At 50.0% G+C, this 19,603-nt stretch overlaps 5 protein-coding genes across 5 annotated transcripts; 2 read left to right on the top strand and 3 right to left on the bottom strand.

Moving 5' to 3' along the window:
* Nucleotides 1-3,702: 3,702 nt before the first annotated feature.
* LTR84_012777 (uncharacterized protein) lies at nt 3,703-7,635 on the top strand (the record flags this gene model as incomplete). Its single annotated transcript, XM_064856294.1, has 1 exon — nt 3,703-7,635. The coding sequence occupies one exon, from the start codon at nt 3,703-3,705 to the stop codon at nt 7,633-7,635; it is 3,933 nt and encodes a 1,310-aa protein (XP_064708194.1).
* A 1,256-nt stretch (nt 7,636-8,891) lies between these two features.
* Nucleotides 8,892-10,686, bottom strand: LTR84_012776 (uncharacterized protein; the record flags this gene model as incomplete). Its single annotated transcript, XM_064856293.1, has 4 exons — nt 8,892-9,795; nt 9,864-10,020; nt 10,341-10,414; nt 10,481-10,686. The coding sequence occupies 4 exons, from the start codon at nt 10,684-10,686 to the stop codon at nt 8,892-8,894; spliced, it is 1,341 nt and encodes a 446-aa protein (XP_064708193.1).
* Nucleotides 10,687-12,530: 1,844 nt separating this feature from the next.
* LTR84_012775 (uncharacterized protein) lies at nt 12,531-14,597 on the bottom strand (the record flags this gene model as incomplete). Its single annotated transcript, XM_064856292.1, has 1 exon — nt 12,531-14,597. The coding sequence occupies one exon, from the start codon at nt 14,595-14,597 to the stop codon at nt 12,531-12,533; it is 2,067 nt and encodes a 688-aa protein (XP_064708192.1).
* A 1,194-nt stretch (nt 14,598-15,791) lies between these two features.
* Nucleotides 15,792-16,328, top strand: LTR84_012774 (uncharacterized protein; the record flags this gene model as incomplete). The annotated part of the gene is made up of 1 exon (XM_064856291.1): nt 15,792-16,328. One exon carries the CDS (start codon nt 15,792-15,794, stop codon nt 16,326-16,328), a length of 537 nt encoding a protein of 178 aa, XP_064708191.1.
* Nucleotides 16,329-16,589: 261 nt separating this feature from the next.
* LTR84_012773 (uncharacterized protein) lies at nt 16,590-18,645 on the bottom strand (the record flags this gene model as incomplete). Its single annotated transcript, XM_064856290.1, has 8 exons — nt 16,590-17,035; nt 17,103-17,249; nt 17,305-17,412; nt 17,468-17,823; nt 17,877-17,944; nt 18,008-18,260; nt 18,325-18,427; nt 18,498-18,645. The coding sequence occupies 8 exons, from the start codon at nt 18,643-18,645 to the stop codon at nt 16,590-16,592; spliced, it is 1,629 nt and encodes a 542-aa protein (XP_064708190.1).
* Nucleotides 18,646-19,603: the final 958 nt, after the last annotated feature.

Raw genomic sequence — 19,603 nt, 5'->3', positions numbered from 1 at the left:
TTTCTTTGCACCGTTGTTGTGCCATCAAGCTCTTCTGGCACATATATCCATACTGTTGCATCTGCATTGGTGCACGATGTGGTATGCTCTGATGATGGTGCTGCTTGGTGACTTCTGAGGCACATGTATCTAGGTACGGATGCTAATTGTGAGGAGTTTGGCTGAAGCCAGGATCCATGTCATCCTGAAACCTAAACTCGTCGCGCTCAGAAACCAGTCTCTGGACCCCAGAGTGGCTTGCAAACTGATAAGAGCCCAGAGCCAAGGTAGGTTGATATCCGACGGGCAGGGAAGAAGTTCCGAGAGAAAACAATCGCTGATTGACACGATGAAGATCTTGACTTACGAGTAGCAGAATGAAAGCGGGGGACCAGTCGTAGTGGATGATACTCCGTTTGATACTATCTGACGTTGAAAAGCAATTTGCAATCAGATTGCCTCCTCATCAGGCTGAGCTACCCAGGAGACAAGACGCGTGGGAGGAGCACTGGACACGCTAACAACGAGCTGCCGCTTTCATGTTTATGTTTCCTAAGATTGGGCCAGTCCTCAGACGCGTTTCACGCGTTGGACGATGAGAAATGTTTACTACGTTACGTCAGCACGTAAGCACTGGAATACCAGGCTGCCGAGAATTGAAGTCAAAGGAAATTTGTTCGATGCGATAGTGCACTCTAGCTCGCCAAGGATGACGTGGGTGACCTTTTGTCGTGAACATCAACCTTGCATTCGCGAAAACTGGGTGTCAGAACCGCGACACTGTCCCCGGGGTTCCCTCGGAGTATGAGTAATCTCGAGTGCGAGACGGCCACGGTTCATGCCAGTCATCGGGGACTGATTTCAGTTCGCCCTCCGCTATGATATGAATAATAGGGATTGAAGTGGTCCAGTACGGCGCGCATGGTTCGAAGGAAAAGAGTTAGTATTTCGAACGAATGATCCAATCAGTAACAAGGTAAAAAATTCGAACAGGATTTTCCTCTAGTGTCCAATAGTTGACCACCAAGGATCGAGATCAGAGTCTGATCAAATGCGAGTACGGATATCCAGCTTCTGCGGCCTTACGCAGTAAGGTAGGACAATCAGATGGATGGATCCGGTAATTTCGCGGTTCAGGGGTATAAGCTGATAAGATGGACTGATTGGGTTAAAGGTGAAGCCATGGCCCAGCCTCAAGGGTCCTCCCGAAGCGCCGGCAGCGCCACTGAAACACGGTCGTTTGAGCCGTTTGTTGGGAGACCATCTGCAGCGTGTGAATGGTGGCATTTCCTCCGAAGGGACCACGAAAATAACCTTGGCCCCTGTAAGCCTTGTGCTCGAAGCGGCATTCCGACGAGCCGGCTACGGGACCATCGATCTGAGCAGGCGTTGTTAGGTGGTAAGCGAGGGTGCGTCTGGATCAGGAGGGCACGAGACAGAAGAATTTGAAGGGGCAATTGTTAGAGTTGGTGTCTTTTGGGAAAGAAAGGCCTTACGAGTAGTATCCAAGGACTTTGTACCTTAGCAGATCAGTCATTACGGGCACCAGGCAATCTGTAGCGACATTTGAGAATAGGACCAGACCAATGAAGGAAGATATCGTGAGGTCCATGGCCAGAAAGGAATCAAACTCTGCAGCTGAACAAGGGATGTATTGGGACGCGGTGGGTGCTGCTTGGTCTGGAATACAGTCTCAGAAGTGCAAGAGCGATGTGTAAGTTTATGCAGGAAGCCGCGTTATGGGAGGGAAGGTACGAGGGAGTAGTCGCGGGATCTTCGACAGGGAAGGAACCTGCCAAAATTGACAACTGGAACTTGGGAAGGTGCGATGAATGAATGAGCACTCGTGACTGTGTTTGCAATTCCCATTCCCATTCCCATTCCCATTCCCATTCCCATTCCCATTCCCATTTTTCAACATTTCTTTTGCGAGGACTCCGAGTCGGTCCCTACGAGTACTGAATAATTCCAACTCATGTTGATGGCCCAATTCTGCGACACGCTATCCTAGCCACCAAAAGCCGCCATCTGTCCTTCCATCTCTGCTTCTCTCATCCGTTTCCGCTTCCGCCGCTTACCTGCTATGTCCCAGTGCCTATCTCCATCCTTGCCCAGCCCGTTTCTGTTTCTTGATTGCTCCAACAACCGTGCGACCAACACTGTGATGGTCCAACAAGTCACTTCTCGTCATCCCCAATAATGCTTCACCTTTGAGACCTTGTGTGACCTCGATCTTGTCCTCGTACTTTGTAGTATTCAACCCCCGGCTATTGAACCTTCGACGCCTGTCTCCTGGCTCCCCCATCTTAAACTCCAACTCTCTTCAGGTGTCAGCTCCACGTCTCTTGTTTGTTTGATTGTCTCGTTCTCGACCGCCCAGTGCCCACACAATTCTCTCCGAATTTCTCAAACGGCCGGCACGTTGGATTCCACCTTTGCCCGTGTCCACTGATCAGTGATCCCTACTACTTCGTACTTCACTAACCCTGTTGGAACTTGTCGCCTCAGCCCTCTGAGCCACCCCGGCCCCGGCCCCGGCCCCCCGTCACTGCTGCCAAAGCGTGTTAATCTTGTTCTCCATCCGCACGCGTGAACCTGGCAGGTGGGCATTCAGGTACCAGGAACCAGTGCCAGGTACCAGGGTTTCAACACAATCAACTCTCTTCATTTCAAGTTTGCTCGAGTCCACTACGACTCCGTACTCCGTACTACTGCGACACTTTGCACCTCCTCGTTCTCAGAGCATTCACATTCCCTTTCCCTCGTCTCCCCCAGAGCTGTCAGTCGTGTCAAGAGAACCGAGTTCTCTATCTTTCTTTTCGCTTGTTCGCCTTGTCTGCCGGTCCAGCATCCATCTCCATTCTTTTCTGACACCCAAGGCTCTCGAGCCACCTTGACATCACATCCCGGAAACTTCACAACTCCGTGCCTCGTAGTCCTCGCAAGATCTACGAAACGACGTGCCAACCTCCATTCTACCGGAAACCGTCCTTCCTCACCTCTGTCACCGCATCCCAGCCTACCTGCATATCCTCTGTCCGCCTGGTCCTTGTTCGCGTGCACGAGTGGGCTCACTTGATCACCAATCTCAACGTCTGCCATTGCCTACTCGTACCTCATGCTCACGCACGATAACACGCACCCTTCCACCTCGACCCCCTCGTGAGTCGTTGACCAACACTCCTTTACAACACCACGGTCGCTCTTGCTATTCACGTCGACGCCTTTCGTCCATCACGCTCGTTACCAGTCTCGCAGCTTTCAAACAGCCGCTTTCGCCTTTCTGCGGCATCATCGTCTCAGATCTGTCTCCACCCGGACGCCATAGATTCCTCGTCGATCGGAAAGGGATCTAAAGTCGAAGGGGTGTCACTACACGAAGCCGCATTCTCATTATTACCTAGCCACTTGTCACCACCACTGGAGAACCCGACACGCTTTCTCAACACTATCCTTCTTTGACGAGGCTGTGCCTTGAGATCCATACGTCGAGTGCATTGCTGGGAAGGCTGCGATTTGTGAACAATAGCACTGAGCAAACCCTTCGATCATACTCTCCTCATCCATGGCAGGATTGTAACTCGCATCCACTGCACCAAAGTCACTCTTTTAGTCCAGTCAGTGTTCCAACCATCCTACTTGCCAGAGAGCAATGCTAACTATGCCCACAGTTCCGTACACTTACGCTCTTTTCTTTCTGTGATTTGGCTCCTACTCGCCAAAATGAACGTCTTCAAGAAGAAGGGAAAGGCCAAGGATGATACCTACATCATTCCTCCAGCCCAACCCGTCGATGCCCCAGCTCCATCCAAGATGTCTCGAAGTCTTAAACGCAAACAAAAGCACGCGGTAGAACCCAAGATTGAGGTTGACCTCACCACCGTCCTGCCCGAAACCAACGATTTCCGAACGAGCCTGTTGATGCCAGGGCTGTCGGCTCGCTTTAGTATGCTTCGGGAGCAAGATGACCCAAATACAAAGCTGGGCAAAGCAAGTGACGATAGTGTCTTGTTTCCCAAGCGTGCTTCGCGCTTGAATTTATTTGCGCACAACCCCCTCACCGAAATTTCCGAGACTGAGTCAATTCGGCTACCATATCGCCCCCCTTTTGCAGAGCCTGAAAGGTCGCTGTCCTTTTCCGAGGTTGGCAATTATGCTAGCGATGATAACAGTAGTCTCTTGAACAGATCAAGACCGACAGAGAGCAATAACCTCTTTGGAGGTCGACAAAAGATGTATCGTGTTCCAACTGCCACTTCCTCCAATGGAGAACTTGGCGACGAAGTGACTCCAATGGCAAGCAGTAAGCATGTCTATCAAAAGGACATACCCTCCTCCCCTTACCAGCAATATCGCGCCAAAACGAGAGAGGAATCTCGCGAGCGTGCCATGAGCTCTGAAACAGATGAACACGATAATAGCAGCGTCGTCAACACTCCTTCGACGGGTTTCAGCAAGAGCCGAGGAACCGCCTCCTCAACTGCATCCGGTCCTTCAAATCGTCGTACTTCAACCGCAGCTACATCAGTGACTTCAGACTCTCCTGCTTTGAGGCAAAGCAACATGAGTGGGGGCTTCAATTCGCGCACGAATGCCTCAGATTTTGGCAGTGAGGAAAGTTTGTTGAAGCGAAATTTCTCGTCAGAGTCACGCAGGGGCTTTCCTTTCAATGACCACGTAAACCAACCACCTCTTCCGAACTCTCCTATAATCCAAAGAGCGTTACCTCAGTCAAGAAGTGCGACAAACTTGACGGATAAGTTTGGTGGTGACAATGCTTCCTTCGCTTCAGGCACCCCTCGAGCGCTAAGTCCACCACCACCAAGCACACAAAACGAGAGTCTTGCGTCTCTCGATTTCGGCCTGAAGCAGTCTAACCACCATCCACGAAAATACAATATGCCCACCTCCACAGCTCAGGACGTGGGAAGTGACGTCTATATCCAAAGCCTTCAACCCAAGGATCATGGCAAGGCCACCGCTCTAGGCCTATTTAATAGACCCCGTCAACAATTTGATGAACAACAGTTCCAACAGAGACAGCTTCAAATGCACGGAGCGCCACTGTCGCCTTCATACCCAAGTCGTCCAGTGAATGAAGCAATTTCAGACCGGTATGAAACACCTATAACCCGTCCTAGAAGCCCATCGTCCCCCAGCCTCAAAAGCTCTTTACACGGTCAAAGTTCCAGTGGTGCTTCGGTCAAAACACGGTCACGGGCGCAATCAGCCGCCTCTACACATGCAGCTCAGGTCACCTCACATGTCGATGCTTTTATTCAACGCCAGAACGAGGAGTATTCTGCTCTCCAAGCTTCGAAGGGTGTACAGATCAATACCCAGCAGCCTCCAACCACACAGTCTGCAAAAGCCATGGCAGATCAGCCTGCCTCTCGAGGCACATTTTTCAATACCTTTGATGGTAGCGATGAGGACGAAGATGTAGACAGCCCCATGTTGGGTCGGTATGAGCCACCACCCCGTCTAGCACCTATGGAAGTCCACCCAGCATTGCGCGATAATTCCCAAGCATTCATATTTGGAGACCAAATGCCCGCTCCATCAAGAATCGCACGGCCTGCTTCGAATGCTTCCGCTGATACATCTTCGCCTTCCATTGTCCACGATACTCCAGATACATCTGATTCGCTTCATCAGTCTTCCCCAACAAAACAATTCGACTCACCAACATTGGGACCAACTGCTGGCTTGGGCCTGAGCGGAATGATCCGAACGCATCTGAGGAACGATAGTGATCGATCTTCATTCATGCCACCATCCCCTATGCGCTCTCAACATGCCGACCATGGTCCAGATCCCTTCCGACAACGAGAGACTTCCATTGCTTCCACCGCTCGTACCATCAACCCCCCTGAAAGCACACACAGCGATCCATGGGAGTTTGATAATGCTCATCGCACTCAACGAGGCCCTGCAGACTATACACCGGCTGATAGTGCTCCAACAATGTCTCAGAAAGCACAGCAGATACTGGGTCAAGCAATCTCGCACCGAAATCAGGCTACGAGCAAAGCCCAGCAAATTCTTGGGAATGATGCACCTGCTCAACATGACGAAAATGTTGCCAGGCCGTGGCATCCTGATACCATGCAAGGCCATCAACGTGGAGAGAGCACAGAGACCCAGAAGGAATTTGGTGATAAGCTTGCCGAGCGCGCTAGAGGGATCCAAGAACGCTTCAAGGGCGCTCCGGAAGGCGAAAAGCGATCGAAAAGTCCTGGACCTCAGAGGGGCGATCGTCAGAATCCAGCAACAAATGCTCTGCATACTTTACGGCAAAAATCAAGCAAAACATCATTGGTACCGCGCAGTAATGATCCTCAACCAAAGGCCATGAAAATGCTCGGTATGGGTAACAACACTCCCCGCATGGATATGCCTGGGAGGTCTCCAAATATGAGCGTGAGAGGTGATTACCGTTTCGACCAGTCTTATGACGACCACAGTAACCAGTACACTCCAAGGCATCGACCCAATGAGTTTGATTCTCCAAGACAACGACCTTCGGAATTTGACCCTCCAAGACAACGACCGGCTGAATTCGAACCTCAAAATGGACGGCGTACTCCAGGATATGGGCGACCAGCTCCCCAGATGCACATGCACAGCTCACAAGAAGACTTTGAACGCTCCAGACAACGATCTGCCACTCCTAATGGCAGACCCCCACCACGCCACCGAGCTGAGTCTGAGACTGGTGAGCGTTCTCGAAGTAGAATGGGTCGCGACAGAAATGAGCCTCCTTACCATCAAGCAGAATATGGTAGACAAGGTGGCCCTCATCAGCGCCCACCTCCACAGTGGGACCAGAGACGAGCCCGTGGCCCACCTCCAGTCCATCCACACGGACCTCCTATGGAAAACCGTGATTATGAACGATCTTCTTCTGCCATGTCGAATCGCCGTCCTCCCCCATCGGACTACTTCGATAGTCGATCAGCCACTCCAACCATGGGAAATACGCCAACGCTGGGAGCCAGTCCAATGCTCACTGGTGCACCCAGACCATCTCCCCGTCCTCCGTTCCCCCATTCACCGATGAGTCCGTTCCAGCCAGCAATGTCTCCTGGCTTCGCTGGGCCTCAGTCTGCTGTCGTCTCAGCTCTACCCTCCCCTGTGGTGCAAATGCATCCTCCTCCAACAGGACGTACTACCCCGGGCGTGGAAGGTCGCCCGACTGGGTTTTCCGCCCGCAAAAAGTCAATCACGAAAGGTATGATTTCTGAGCCAACATTCATCTCAAGCACATCGTCCGTCCCTCTCGTTGGACTACCCATCAGCCCTCGACCGGGTCAGATTGCGACTCCGCCAGTTCCAGCTATGAATCCACGTCGTCGAGGCAATACCATGTCAGAGAAATCTGATGCGTTTCCAAGTCCTCGGATGACAAATTCACCTATGCTTGCGGAGCCTGCAAGTCAAGCTCCCTATGTTGACCAGCAGCGTCCTCCACCCCGTCAGCGCAATAGGCTGAGGAAGATCAGTAGTGAAGGAGGAGGCATGGCTGCGCGAGCTCGAAATCAGGCCATGATGGCGGAATTCGGACGCGAACAGCTTCGCAGCCCTGCTGTTCAAGTATTTCCCAATCGAAGTGCGACCTCTTTGGGATTACACCAGGAAGGTGGCATGTTTTGAGAGAGAATGAGTGAACCGATGGAGGTTGGACACTGCATCCACAACTTTTCAACGTTCGCAATGTCTTACTCAGGGACTCGCTTCCACTATTTCTTTTCCAATCAATCACACCACGCTTTATATTGATTTCTTTTGGATCAAACATCAACATGTTGGCCATACCAATTTTGATTTTACTTACTGCACGATTACGATACATTGTCTATTCTAAGCACCCACGTCTTCATAGTCATATTGGACAACGTCTGGATTTCCGGACTGTCAAAATATAATGATCAAGGCATGTCTAATCCTACAAAATTGGTCCGGGCACTTCTCTCGGGGGAACAGGAGGGAATATCTGAAGACGTGGATTTTCGTTGTGCTTTTCTAATCCCACTGCCAACACTGGGAATGCGATGCAAAATACGGGGTTACAAGTGAAAATCTGGGCAGCGAAATTGACTTTTGGCGATTTGACGTATTAAAGAAAGGAATGTTTTGAAAAGAGTCTCGCGACTCGCTCTGGTATTGTCATACATATTACTTATGTACATGGAGGACTTTTTTGTGCGTTGATTTTTTTTTAACTTGTTCTGGAAGTTCGGAGAGATACTCGGGGCTTTTTCCAGACCTACCGACCTGCTATGCCATGCTATACTGGGGGTAGAGGGAGCACTAGTTACTGCCCGCAAGACACTCGTACTAGTTAGCCTTGTCTCGTACTCAATGATGAACATATATATTATATGTATATCTCTCTCTCGATCGACTCGGTCTTCCCCTCCGTCTCCGGTGTTTTTCTGTCCGTATGTGATGAGTGAGTAGGCACTGACTGTGGAGCCACAGAGAGAGAGAGAGAGAGAGAGAGAGAGAGAGAGAGAGAGAGAGAGAGAGAGAGAAATGGAAAAGTATTTTGCCGCTTTTTTTATCTGTCTCTTCTGAAAGTTACTAGTCCCATAATAATGTCAAGAATTGGTGGATGAATTGTTTGCTATATATGATGTGCCGGACCATGCTATGCTTTTTGCCATATGAAGAACGAGTAAATTGACCCGCCGGAGAAGCTAGCTCCACGTCGCGAACCGATCTATATATGCCTGATACAATGCACTAATCCTGTCTTGGTTGATCGTCGGTAGCTACTCACATTCGCAAGGAACAGTCTGTTTGTCGAAGCCGCTCCTAGAGAGAAATGGGGCGGGGAGCTATGGAGAACGAACGAGATAAATTCCCATTCGCACTCTTGCTCTTCCCAGTCCAGTCTGTTCCGGCCTCTAGATCATGTAGCGATAACCCTTCTGCAGTCTCCTAGCGGCGGCGACATCGATACCCTCGATCTCGGCGGTCTTTTGCAGTTTCTTGAGATCGCGCTCGCTGAGTGGTTGATCTTCATCCTCTAGACGCTCGAGACGCTTGTTCTGGCGAGTGAGCTTGATGCGCATAGCGAGACCCATTGAAGCAGCAACAACTTGAAGTCCGATACAGATACCCAAGGCCAAACGGTAGTGCGGCTTGTCCTGGGTACGGTAGGTGAATGGAGTCCAGATACTAGCGGAGTTACCAATGGAGTTGATGAAGGCGTATGCTGCAGCGCGTTTAGCCGGGGGACGCGGAATTGCACCAGCGATCCATGCGTAACAGGTTCCGTTCATGGCGAAAATGAACACCATCAGGAACAAGGAAAAGTAGCGCGGGCCGAAGCTGTCGGTCGTCATGAAGATCACCCAGCCAACGATCGTGACCGGAATGGGATACATGAAGAACCAGAAGCGGTTGCCCATGCGATCGGAGATCACAGAGTGGATGAATGAGTAGAAGAAGATAAAGACGTAAGGCGGCGCGCAGAGAAGGAGGGAGATAATACGCGAGTAGCCAAGAGTACCAGTCAGAGTGGGGAAGAAGTTCTGGAACCCAGCAGCTCCGGTGATAGCCATATATGCGATCGCGAGCATATAGGTACTCGAGTCTGTTAGCGCCAATTTAAGACCCCGGACTTGTGACATGGCGCCTGCCTCGTCAACGTCGGCCTCGGCTGCCTCGATCGCCAAACGTCGGTTGGCAACGTGCTTCATTTCGGGCGAGAGGGATTTCCAGGTGTCTGGGAAATCAGGAAGGACAAACATGATCAGAATGCCAATGGCGATGGTGATGACTCCTTCGATAATGTAGAGCCATTGCCTGTAAGTTCAAACCAGATGCGATTAGTCTGATTTACGCGGTAAATGAAGATGAGAAGGTTTACTTACCAGGCAGAGATTCCACGTTTACCGGCAAGACCCTTCAGAATACCAGCAGCAATCAGGTTACCAAAAGCTCCACTAATCAAAGAGCCTGAATAAAAGATGGACATCCGTAGGTTGAGTTCTTTCTTTGTATACCATTTGGACAGATAAAAGAGAACGCCTGGTAAGAGGTTAGTTTTGAATCTCAAGAATGTAATGTCAGTTGATTTCAGATTGACCTACCTGGAAAAAAGGGCGCTTCTACGAGACCAAGAACGAATCGGCATGCAACAATGCCTTTGAATCCTTTGACCAAGCATGTAAGGGCGGAGACCAACCCCCAAGCGCATGTGAAAAACCCAAGATAGAGTGATGGCCGCCCCAAGTGGTTGAGGAATAAGTTGGATGGAACTTGGGCGAGAATGTAACTGACGAACAAGATGGAAAGACCTGCGATCTGATCAGTGGATGGTGACATCCGTGTGATGAGGAAGGACATACCGAGTTGATACTGATCTCCCTTCAAGCCAAGATCTTCCTCAAGGCCCTGTAATCGTGCCGCAGCATAGTTGTTTCTAATCATCCAAATGTTAACCAAGCCATTGTAAATTGTGAAGAGATAATCAGGAGTTCATGCATACCGATCGATATAGTTCATCAAATAGACCAGAACGACCATTGGCATTATTCTCATATCGATCTTGCGTTGCAGCTTCTTCTCGATCTCAAGCTCCTCGGGAGTGAGAGCTCCAAAGTGCATGACATCTTCACGAGTCATGGTAGCTTTATCACCGAGGACATCATGGTCGCGGACGACGTCCACATGATCGAATTTGTCGTCGGCCATGTTGGAGTGTGCAGTACAAAAGCTGGAGAGAGAAAGCAGGATAGAGGAAGCAGAAATGACGAAGAGGGAGGGCACCCTGGTCCTTTATGAGGAATGAGATCAATGTGACTCGGCTGCCATGATCATAAGCGACATCACACATCTGAGCTCGGGCTGGCAGCAGGAATCGTGGGGATGATCATAACCATATGAGAGTGCTACCCCATGGGAGCTAAGCCAAGATGTCTGGGCTGACGGTGTGGAGCTTGAATGAACGCCACTGCTTGTGTCAAAGACTCAGGTCGGCAAAGAAAGGGCATTCCTCCGTACGCCCACCTGGGTCCCGACTCGAATCGCTCGACGTGGTTGACACCCGTGTATACGAGAGAAGCATGGAGAAGCATGCAAGAAGAATCGTTAAATAATTGCGGGGATGGCAAGCATGAGCAGGTGGCTTGGGGGCGAACCTCGTGTAATTGCATGGCATGATGCGGCGATTGGGATCACCCGATCTTTACCACGCAAAACGCTCATTTGAAGTCCTCCCAGGGTCTGAGGTCCCCGTCCAGTACGAGTTAGCCAAGGCGACTTCTTCGGAAAAAGCTGTGCTTGGTTAGCTTGTGCACAATCTTGGAAGTGAGCCTTTATGTGCCTGGGCATCAGTCCGGTGTCAATATCGGAGGTTATGGCCGTATGAAGTCCGTCCTCTCCTTAGTGAGCTCCCAACTAAATCATGTGCTCCTTGCAAGTTGCAACCGGTAGATTGTTAAAACTCCGTCACGGGGAGGACCCGTAGCTAAGGGGGGACCCCAGAACGGCCCCCACCCCCACGCGTCAAATACGGGGTAGAATGGAAAGCTCATTGTCCGTGGTCAATTGCCGCCGACTTTGAGTGCCCGCCTCGGTGGTTACGGCGCAGCGGTATTTGGTATCGTTCGAATCACGCATCGTTGAATCTATTAGACTCGTCTAATGCTGCTGCCTTCATCGTCCATCCAGTCACCTTGCGTACATCACCAAAGGTCAGTTTCTAGGCATTGCCCGGTTAAATTCCATCCTCCGGACAAAGCCAAGTCCGGTTGATAGCCTGAATACAACCACACCTAGGTAACAGAAAAAGACCGTTATCTGGAACCTTTGGGGACAGGTCGGATCAGTTGGTGCACGAATAGCACAGAAAGGCTTCAATGTATGCACAGTCATGCTCTAGGCCGTCAGCGTTGTCCTTTCGTGGTATGGAACGTCTGTCGAAGACTCGGCAAACAGCCTTGATCTAGTTCACAAGCTGAAGCAGCTCGATCTCTCGGATCCGGAATTATCTCGCTTCGAATGAACATGAACCTTAACAATATCACAGCGAAAGCGGTGTGGCATGTGCTGGCTGGAACAATATTGTAATATACTATACATTGATATCTACTGGGTCATTAGTGTGCATGGTCATCTATCCGCTCGGCTGCAGTGGCGAACAGGGTTGAAAGTATGTCGAGGAACATCCCACATGGTTTGATCTTGGGATGCCGAGCGTAGATCGTTATCGAGCAGAATTGTGTAAATCTGGTCGCATTAGTCTTCCCAGAACTCCCACAATGCGATTGGTACCGTAAAGCGCTTCCTGCTCGTGCCAGATAGAACGGGCGATAACAGCTGTAGGGGAGATTATCATGAGAGATTGTAGGTGTCGAGTTTCATCCTCGTCATGCGATTCGACCGTGCTATACTTAGTACGAGTTATTCGCAACCGACTGTCAACTACCACTCCAGCCAAAAGACTATTGACGAGGTCTAGACGCGTGGCCGTGGCTTCAACGCTCCGTTGTGGCTTCCGTACCAAGACCGGTTCGACCGATGCCCCTGAGGAAGCATCACACATTGGGACTGAGTAGATCGTATTTGACACACATCTCAACACTCTCTGCGCTTGCTTGGAAGAATCGTCGGGCCTCGAGGCCGACCCAGATCTTCAACAAGGAAAAATCTCCCTCCTTGAAGCTCTTTAGCACTGCACTGGGGTCAGATGAGCCAAGCTGGCGAAGGATGGGCAGAGCGCTCTGGAAAAGGTCTAGCTCAGGATTGAGAGATCTACCAATGCCCTCAAGGAGGAGGATCGATATGACGACGTTCACAAAGTCCCCTTCCATGCGAACATGATGGGATCTCACCATCCCCAGAACTTGTGATAAAATGTCTCCAATTTTGATGTTACCAAGGGCGAATGTCTGGCCCTTGACGGCAAGAACTAAGTGTTGCATTTTGAGGGCAAAAACGTCACCATCGATAACAGCATCGGGTTGTCGGCATCTTTCAATCATCAGATGACCCGCTTTATAGCCATCAAATTCAGCGACTGCTCGGAAGAGCTCCAAGAAATTTGCCCGGTTTGTTGCATTGAGTTCTGTCACCAAACCAGTATCGATGAAGATCAATTGTGGTCTATAGCCTTCTCGGTCAATTTCATCAAGTGCTGCTATCCATTCTTCTTTGTTGCCGGTATGTGGTCTTAATCTTGACAGGACAGCCTCAGATGAGTCGATCTCAGATGCTGATAAAGGCTCTGTAGGGTCCTGCCTAGACATGTATGGTAATCTTACATCTGGCTTCGTTGGCTTATAAAAATTTACCATGATGTTACCAGGGTGAAGGTCTGCATGGACAAAATTGTCTATGAGCAGCATATGCAAGAACGCATCTAAGCCTTCGTTTGCTATTTCTTTTTGGAAAACTCCTCCACCAGATTCCAGGAAAGTGGCTAGGGGTATACCTTGGGCAAATTCTTCGACCAATAAATTGCGGGTCGTGAAATCAGTATATGGGTATGGGAACCATGCCGTAGTTCTGTTCTGAAAATGTTTGCGGAGAATGGTCAGGTTCGCACCCTCGATCCGGAGATCTAGTTGGAGTCGCATCATCTCACCAAAATTTGATACTTCGTTGGGTAGATCGAGCCACTCTAGCGTAGGGATAGCATTGATGATTGCGGCGAAAATGCCCATAATCTTAAGATCTCGGCGGACGGTTCGTTCGACATTTGGGTGGAGCACCTTAATAGCCACGTATGCCGATGGAACTCTTTGAGGACTTGATTTGACCAGGGCATCAACGTTCCTTCTGATCCGATGACTCAATCTAGCCTTTTCAGTCGTTTCCAGGTCATTTCCCTCGAGCTTAGACAAGTCTGGTTTCAGTCTGGCTTTGTAGACTTGGGCGATGGCACCCACTCCGAGAGGCTTCTCATCAAATTCGGTAAAGATGTCATCGAACGATCTCCCACCGAAAGCTTCTGAGATGGTTCGTTTGGTATGGCGTAACGAGTGTGCCGGAGCATTGGAATGCAATTCAGACATGACCCGACACATTTCTGCAGGGAATATGTCTGACCTCGAAGCTGCCCACTGCCCAAGCTTTATGAAAGCAGGTCCAGCTCTTTCCATTGAGTTGACCAAGAATGAGTACCACCAAAGAGTGGTAGCACGCTCATTGTCCCTATCTTTCCTGCGGGGGCCGACCATTGCCAGTGGAATGGTTACAATGACAGGAATGAATATAATAACCAAGTGGAGGAAACGAAAAGTGGTTGCCAGAGGCTCATATATGTACTGATCGACAACATATATGACCGTTCTGTAGACACGGCGAAGTCCATGGACATCTTCGGGCACCTTCTTGCTGATTTCTTGACGAGATGCCTCAAGCATCTGCATTTCACTTGTCTTGCCATCTTGGGGTCCATTTTCGGATATCTCAACGAATGCAACAGGAGACAGAGCGGCGGCAGCTAGGATGACAGAAGGGTAAATCCGTCGACGAGGATCTTTGGGGGCATATCTCCTAGACCATACTGTGGAAGACGGTTGGCGACGGGGAACGCGCAGGGCAAATTCAACAAATGGCCTTTGGCCAACGAAGCGGCCGAGGATGCGAAAAGACCGCATCAAGAAGTAGAATGATGGAGCTCGTCGAAAGGTAAGAGTCCCATGGCGTGATGGTGGCGGCACAGTGAGAGGGTCGAGAACACCTTGAGCCTGCGATTTGCACGTGGAACTTCAGGCTTCTAGAGTTGCGATGGCAGGTGCATATTAATTCCTCGGAGAGGGATGACGTCGTGTTCCTTTCGCGGCTTCCGCATTCCGACGTGTCAACCGTTGAAGCATCACGTGGTATCACGTGGCTAATTCACGTGTTCATTTTAGAGATGCACTGACTGATCAGAGACCTTCATTATTGTCGTTTTCAAAATATGCTTTTTACAAACCAGTGTTCCATCAATCGCCTCGACAGGTTGGTGGTTGTGAGTCAAAGGGCCAGTTAGGCGATATAAATTCTATGGATTCAACCAAATCCTCATGAATGACGATGTTCTGCCAACATCAAAAGGCACTCATAGTCCGACTATGAGGATTTCTAGGTCGTTATCGATATTCAGGACCAATTCCATATGGACAAGACATCATAATCTCGATGATACATGGATATATGATGAGGCAAGGCATTGACGTGAGCCACAAACGGTTGACGTACCCGCACTTAATTTGGCCCCCTGGAAATCTGAAACCGCCCAGCAACACAAGCCTGTTCACGAGCACCAGCAATTTGTGCACATTCTGAAGGTCAGTACTCATCGCTCCTATCAGTTGCTCTAGAAGATCAAAACTCTTCGATTCATTTTTGAAAGATCTCGTATCCGCTATCTGCCAAGTGAAAAAGTGTTACAAGATCGCCTTGGCTCTCGCCAGGATCGCCCAACTCAGCCTTGTTTCCACGACATCAACATGGGCAATGCTTGTGTCCCCTCCTAAACTCCCCGTTTCAGCTGCAAGTTCCCGCATCTGTGTACGGAGTAGTTCTGGACTTTCCTAGCCAACGCTTTCTTTCGATGAATCTTTCTTGTCTGAGATCATGGTATCTCATATCTAATTTCATAACGGGATCTGAAGAAATCCAGCTTAGTCTGGCTCGAAGCCTTGCCCTCAGAAGTCTATATCTGGAGGTCTGGCCCCTACGAGTCAGCACTACCTTCTAATCCAGCATACACGCCCATTCACATCTTGGTCAGCTCTTTCTACAAACAGAATAAGATTTAACGACAGCGAAGCCCTTCCACGCATTAGCCTACACGCTATTCCAAAATGTTGTCCACCATCACCGCTCTCCTTCCTCTATTCCTCAGCACCTCACTATTCTCCAACATTGTTCAAGCTCAGACAGAGAATGGAGCATGTGTAACCGCCTGCTTCAGCAGCAATCCAAAATCATCTTTCTGTGACGGCGATGAGCAAGGAACTGCCCTCGATCAATGCCGATGCGCTAGCTACTCACTCACTGGCGATCCACAAATCGAGTGCATCAAGTTGTGTCCTGAGGATCAACAATTGATTTTCGCCAATCAACTACCAGACTTGTGCAACGCATTACTATTTCCCAACTTGGACTTATCCGCACCTTCTTCTGCTACTGCAGAAAATACTGCCTCAGCCGCTTCATCGCCCACGGCTGCGCCCACAGGCAGCACAACATCAGGTTCGGGTGCTGCTTCAGCGACATCCTCTGCCGCAAGTGGCACTGCGAGCGCCACTGGCTCTGCAGGTAGCGATGCGACACGCGATCTTCCTCATGGTTTGTTTTGGTCGCTAGCGGGTGCCCTAGGTGTCCTAGCATGGCTCTAGGTCGGAAAATGGGAGTCATCAGGTTGATCGATCAGCGGTACGAAGAATCCGCCACGCTGAGATTCATCCTGGATAATGTGCTTTTGGAATTTCCGCTCCTGCAGGGCGGTTTTCCTTGCTTCAACATTGTCATGCGATATTTCCGGCAATTGAAGGATTTGTGTTCGTACCTACATACATATGCTAGGAAGAATTATTCTACAAGCAAATATACCCAAGGAGTCAGGCTCAGCGTTGTTACATTCAAATCACATGTGCGCGTTAATTCTCCGCGGCCATCGCTGCTTTCCTCAACCCTTCACTCCCACTGACAGTGACGCCATTGATGATGACCACATTGTCCTCCATCACGGAGTTCGTACCCTTGATGTAACGGTGTCTGGCTCTCCAAACCCAGTAAATCCCAGGGAACAGTACCGTGGCGCCCACGATCAAACAGCTCCAGTTCATATAGTCGATGGTCGCCAAAGTCACGGGCACATAGAGCGGGCAGAGGTACATGGTGATGATAATCAGTGACCAGCACACCGAAATGATGTTGACAGGGTAACCCCATCGACCAAGATCGAAATGCGGCCGAGCTGGGAGGATTTTCCGACCTCGAATCAGCACTACGAGGACAGGTACCGAATATCCAATTTGCAACGTCACGCCTCCGGCCGAGATAATGGATTCGAATGCAAGGTCGTTGCCGAGCACAATCAAGCCTATGGTTCAACGTCCTTTGGTTAGAAAGCTGAAGGACAACTGCTAGACCTGCGAAGCGCGACTTACCAATGACCAAGTCGACAATCAATATTGCAATCATGCATCTCAGGGGGATATGAAATTTCGTGCTGACGTGTGCGAAATAGTCGGAGTATGGCAGAGCTTTGTCTCTTGCCATGCTCCATAAGAGTCGGCTACCGGCCAAATTGGTGCCTACCACGAGTTATATTTTCCGTCGAACCAACAATGCGGAGGGTTAAATACGTACCTACAATGATGCAAAAGTTGAGCCCCATCATGATCAGAGCACAGAAGATACCGCCACCGATCACCGAACCAGTTATGTCCATCCACCAGTTCATATACGGCTGTGAGGCTATTATCAAGAATCAGTATTAGAACGACAGAAGGCTATAGGACGGTCGACTGACCAGTCATATAATCCTCCCAGTTTCCGGCCGTCCAGAGTAACAAGAGAGCAGCGAGCCAGCTTGTAACGCTGCAGAAGATCATCGACCATACCATGACGCGAGGAGCTTCCTTAGAAGCATCCTTCATCTCCTCAACAAGATGCATCATACCGTCTGTTCCGTACAAACCGTACATGGGCGAATAAAAAGACATTATGAATACCCAGCCTCTACTCGCGTAACCAGAGTTGTTGATGAATTGTGTGAAAATGAAACTGGCATCATGCTTTGGTGCCATGACACCAAACACAATCGCCCATGCTAGACCGCCCGCAATGGTCCAGAAGGCACCGAGGTCGTTCATCGTAGGAAGCCAACTGTTTGGAAGCGTTGAGAAAAAATTCCTGCGTGTGGGAGGCTTTGAACTTACGACTGTTTAAGATTGATGAGAATCGGGCAAATCAGAAACGCGCTATAGATGAGCCATGTCATCCAGGACTAAATCGTTGTGTATTAGCAAGGCTGCCATTGCTCCATCATACAACAACCAGGGGAACTTACCTTCCACTCAACATCAGGATGGGTGACTTCCACAAATGACGCGACAATCGCCGCGCTGTTGACTGCACAGCTGGAGCCAGTGGAAATCTCTCCAATGATGACGGCCCAACCAACGAGATAAGACAAAATTGGCCGGAACTTCCCTGTTGCTACTGCCTGGGTGTAATATTGCTGCCCTCCAGCTGTAGGCCAGATCGAGCAATATTCAGCCAGCGACATCATCAACAGTGTTTGACCTACGGCGACGAAAAGGCTAGAAAGGCACGGAACATCAATACTTCATGCTGGAAACGAGCTCGGATGGTGGGTGGACGTACGTGCCCCAGACCAGGCAAAATGGACCGCCGACGTCGAAAATGGTCGAGTACAGCACGACCAGACATGACCAGCTGCACGAGATCATAATCTGATATGCACATACTGTTATAGCATAAGGATAAGCACATAGGAGAAAAAAGGCCATCGTCGCATTGGGAGGATTTTGACATACACGTCCAGAAATTGTAGACTCGTTTCAACTCAGGCTTCTTGCCCATGGACATGAGAAGCGCATCATCGCTGTTCACCGAGATAGCCTCTTCCAGAGACGAGGTCTTGTCAAGTGTGCCGGCGAGAACTTGGACATCCTCGTTCCCCATCCTGTTTCAATGTCAACTCCTGTGGGCAGAAAAAGAGTCTTCGACTTGAATATATGGAGGATCTCCGTGCAGACAAATATCGCACGCGTCTGAGGAGTCGAGAAGTCAAGAGCGAATTTGCGGATTTTGGGTGGCACGAGCTTGAGTTTAAACTACCCCGTGTCCTCGGCTTGCCGAGGACAGTCGACTATGCTCAGTCGCGGCGTGTCCTCTCCGCGCGAGGCTGAACTTCAAACTGTCCTATCAGCAGCACAGAGATTATCATGGTCAAGAAGATTGGTTATCTTGGTTCGTCAATCACCCTAAAAGTCGCTTATCTTCCCTTCATTGTTCAAGCTAGGGCAGATGTCAGCGAGGCAGCTCGCATGGTACTCGCTGAGGAGACACGTGGTTCGTTGGGCTCCTTCGTTATCAGCCAGAGCCTGCGAGAAGATGTCTTGAAAATCGTCGCGGCTGGACAGAGTTGCCACCCCCAGAGTCCAGACTATCAACCATCAATACCTAAGTGGGTAGTGTTTAAGGCCAAAGACACTTCTTAAACCTCGTGCCCCTGGGCGCTGCCGTCAACTTAGCAACCACCACCCGAGGTAGCCTAATCTTAGGCGTATACCATTCCAAAAAAGGATGGTGGATGGAGAAAAGTTGCTTCTCTAAAGCACCTCTCCGCCTGGAGTGATTGGCTTTATCTAAACGACCATCTCCGCTCCATCACTGGAGCACCCCTCGCCACGTCCTTGTTGTACCATTCGGAGGTCTCCTCCACCCGACGATCACCATCTCATTGCTAGCCTTGAACTTGACAACTCGAAACAACCTCAAGGATTCCAGGATTCCATCGCATTTCACAGCATAAGATATATGCACCCATCAAGTAACTGACAAGCCCAGTCTCCAACACCCCTCCCAACCGCTTGTGGTATTTTCTTCCCTCCCGCCATTGATTGGCGAATAGTCCAGA

This window comes from Exophiala bonariae, assembly GCF_035927105.1.
Source record: "Exophiala bonariae strain CCFEE 5792 chromosome Unknown scaffold_8, whole genome shotgun sequence".
Classification (NCBI taxonomy): domain Eukaryota; kingdom Fungi; phylum Ascomycota; class Eurotiomycetes; order Chaetothyriales; family Herpotrichiellaceae; genus Exophiala; species Exophiala bonariae.
The sequence above is the reverse complement of the archived record's forward strand: the minus strand, read 5'-3'. Positions and strand labels throughout refer to the sequence as shown.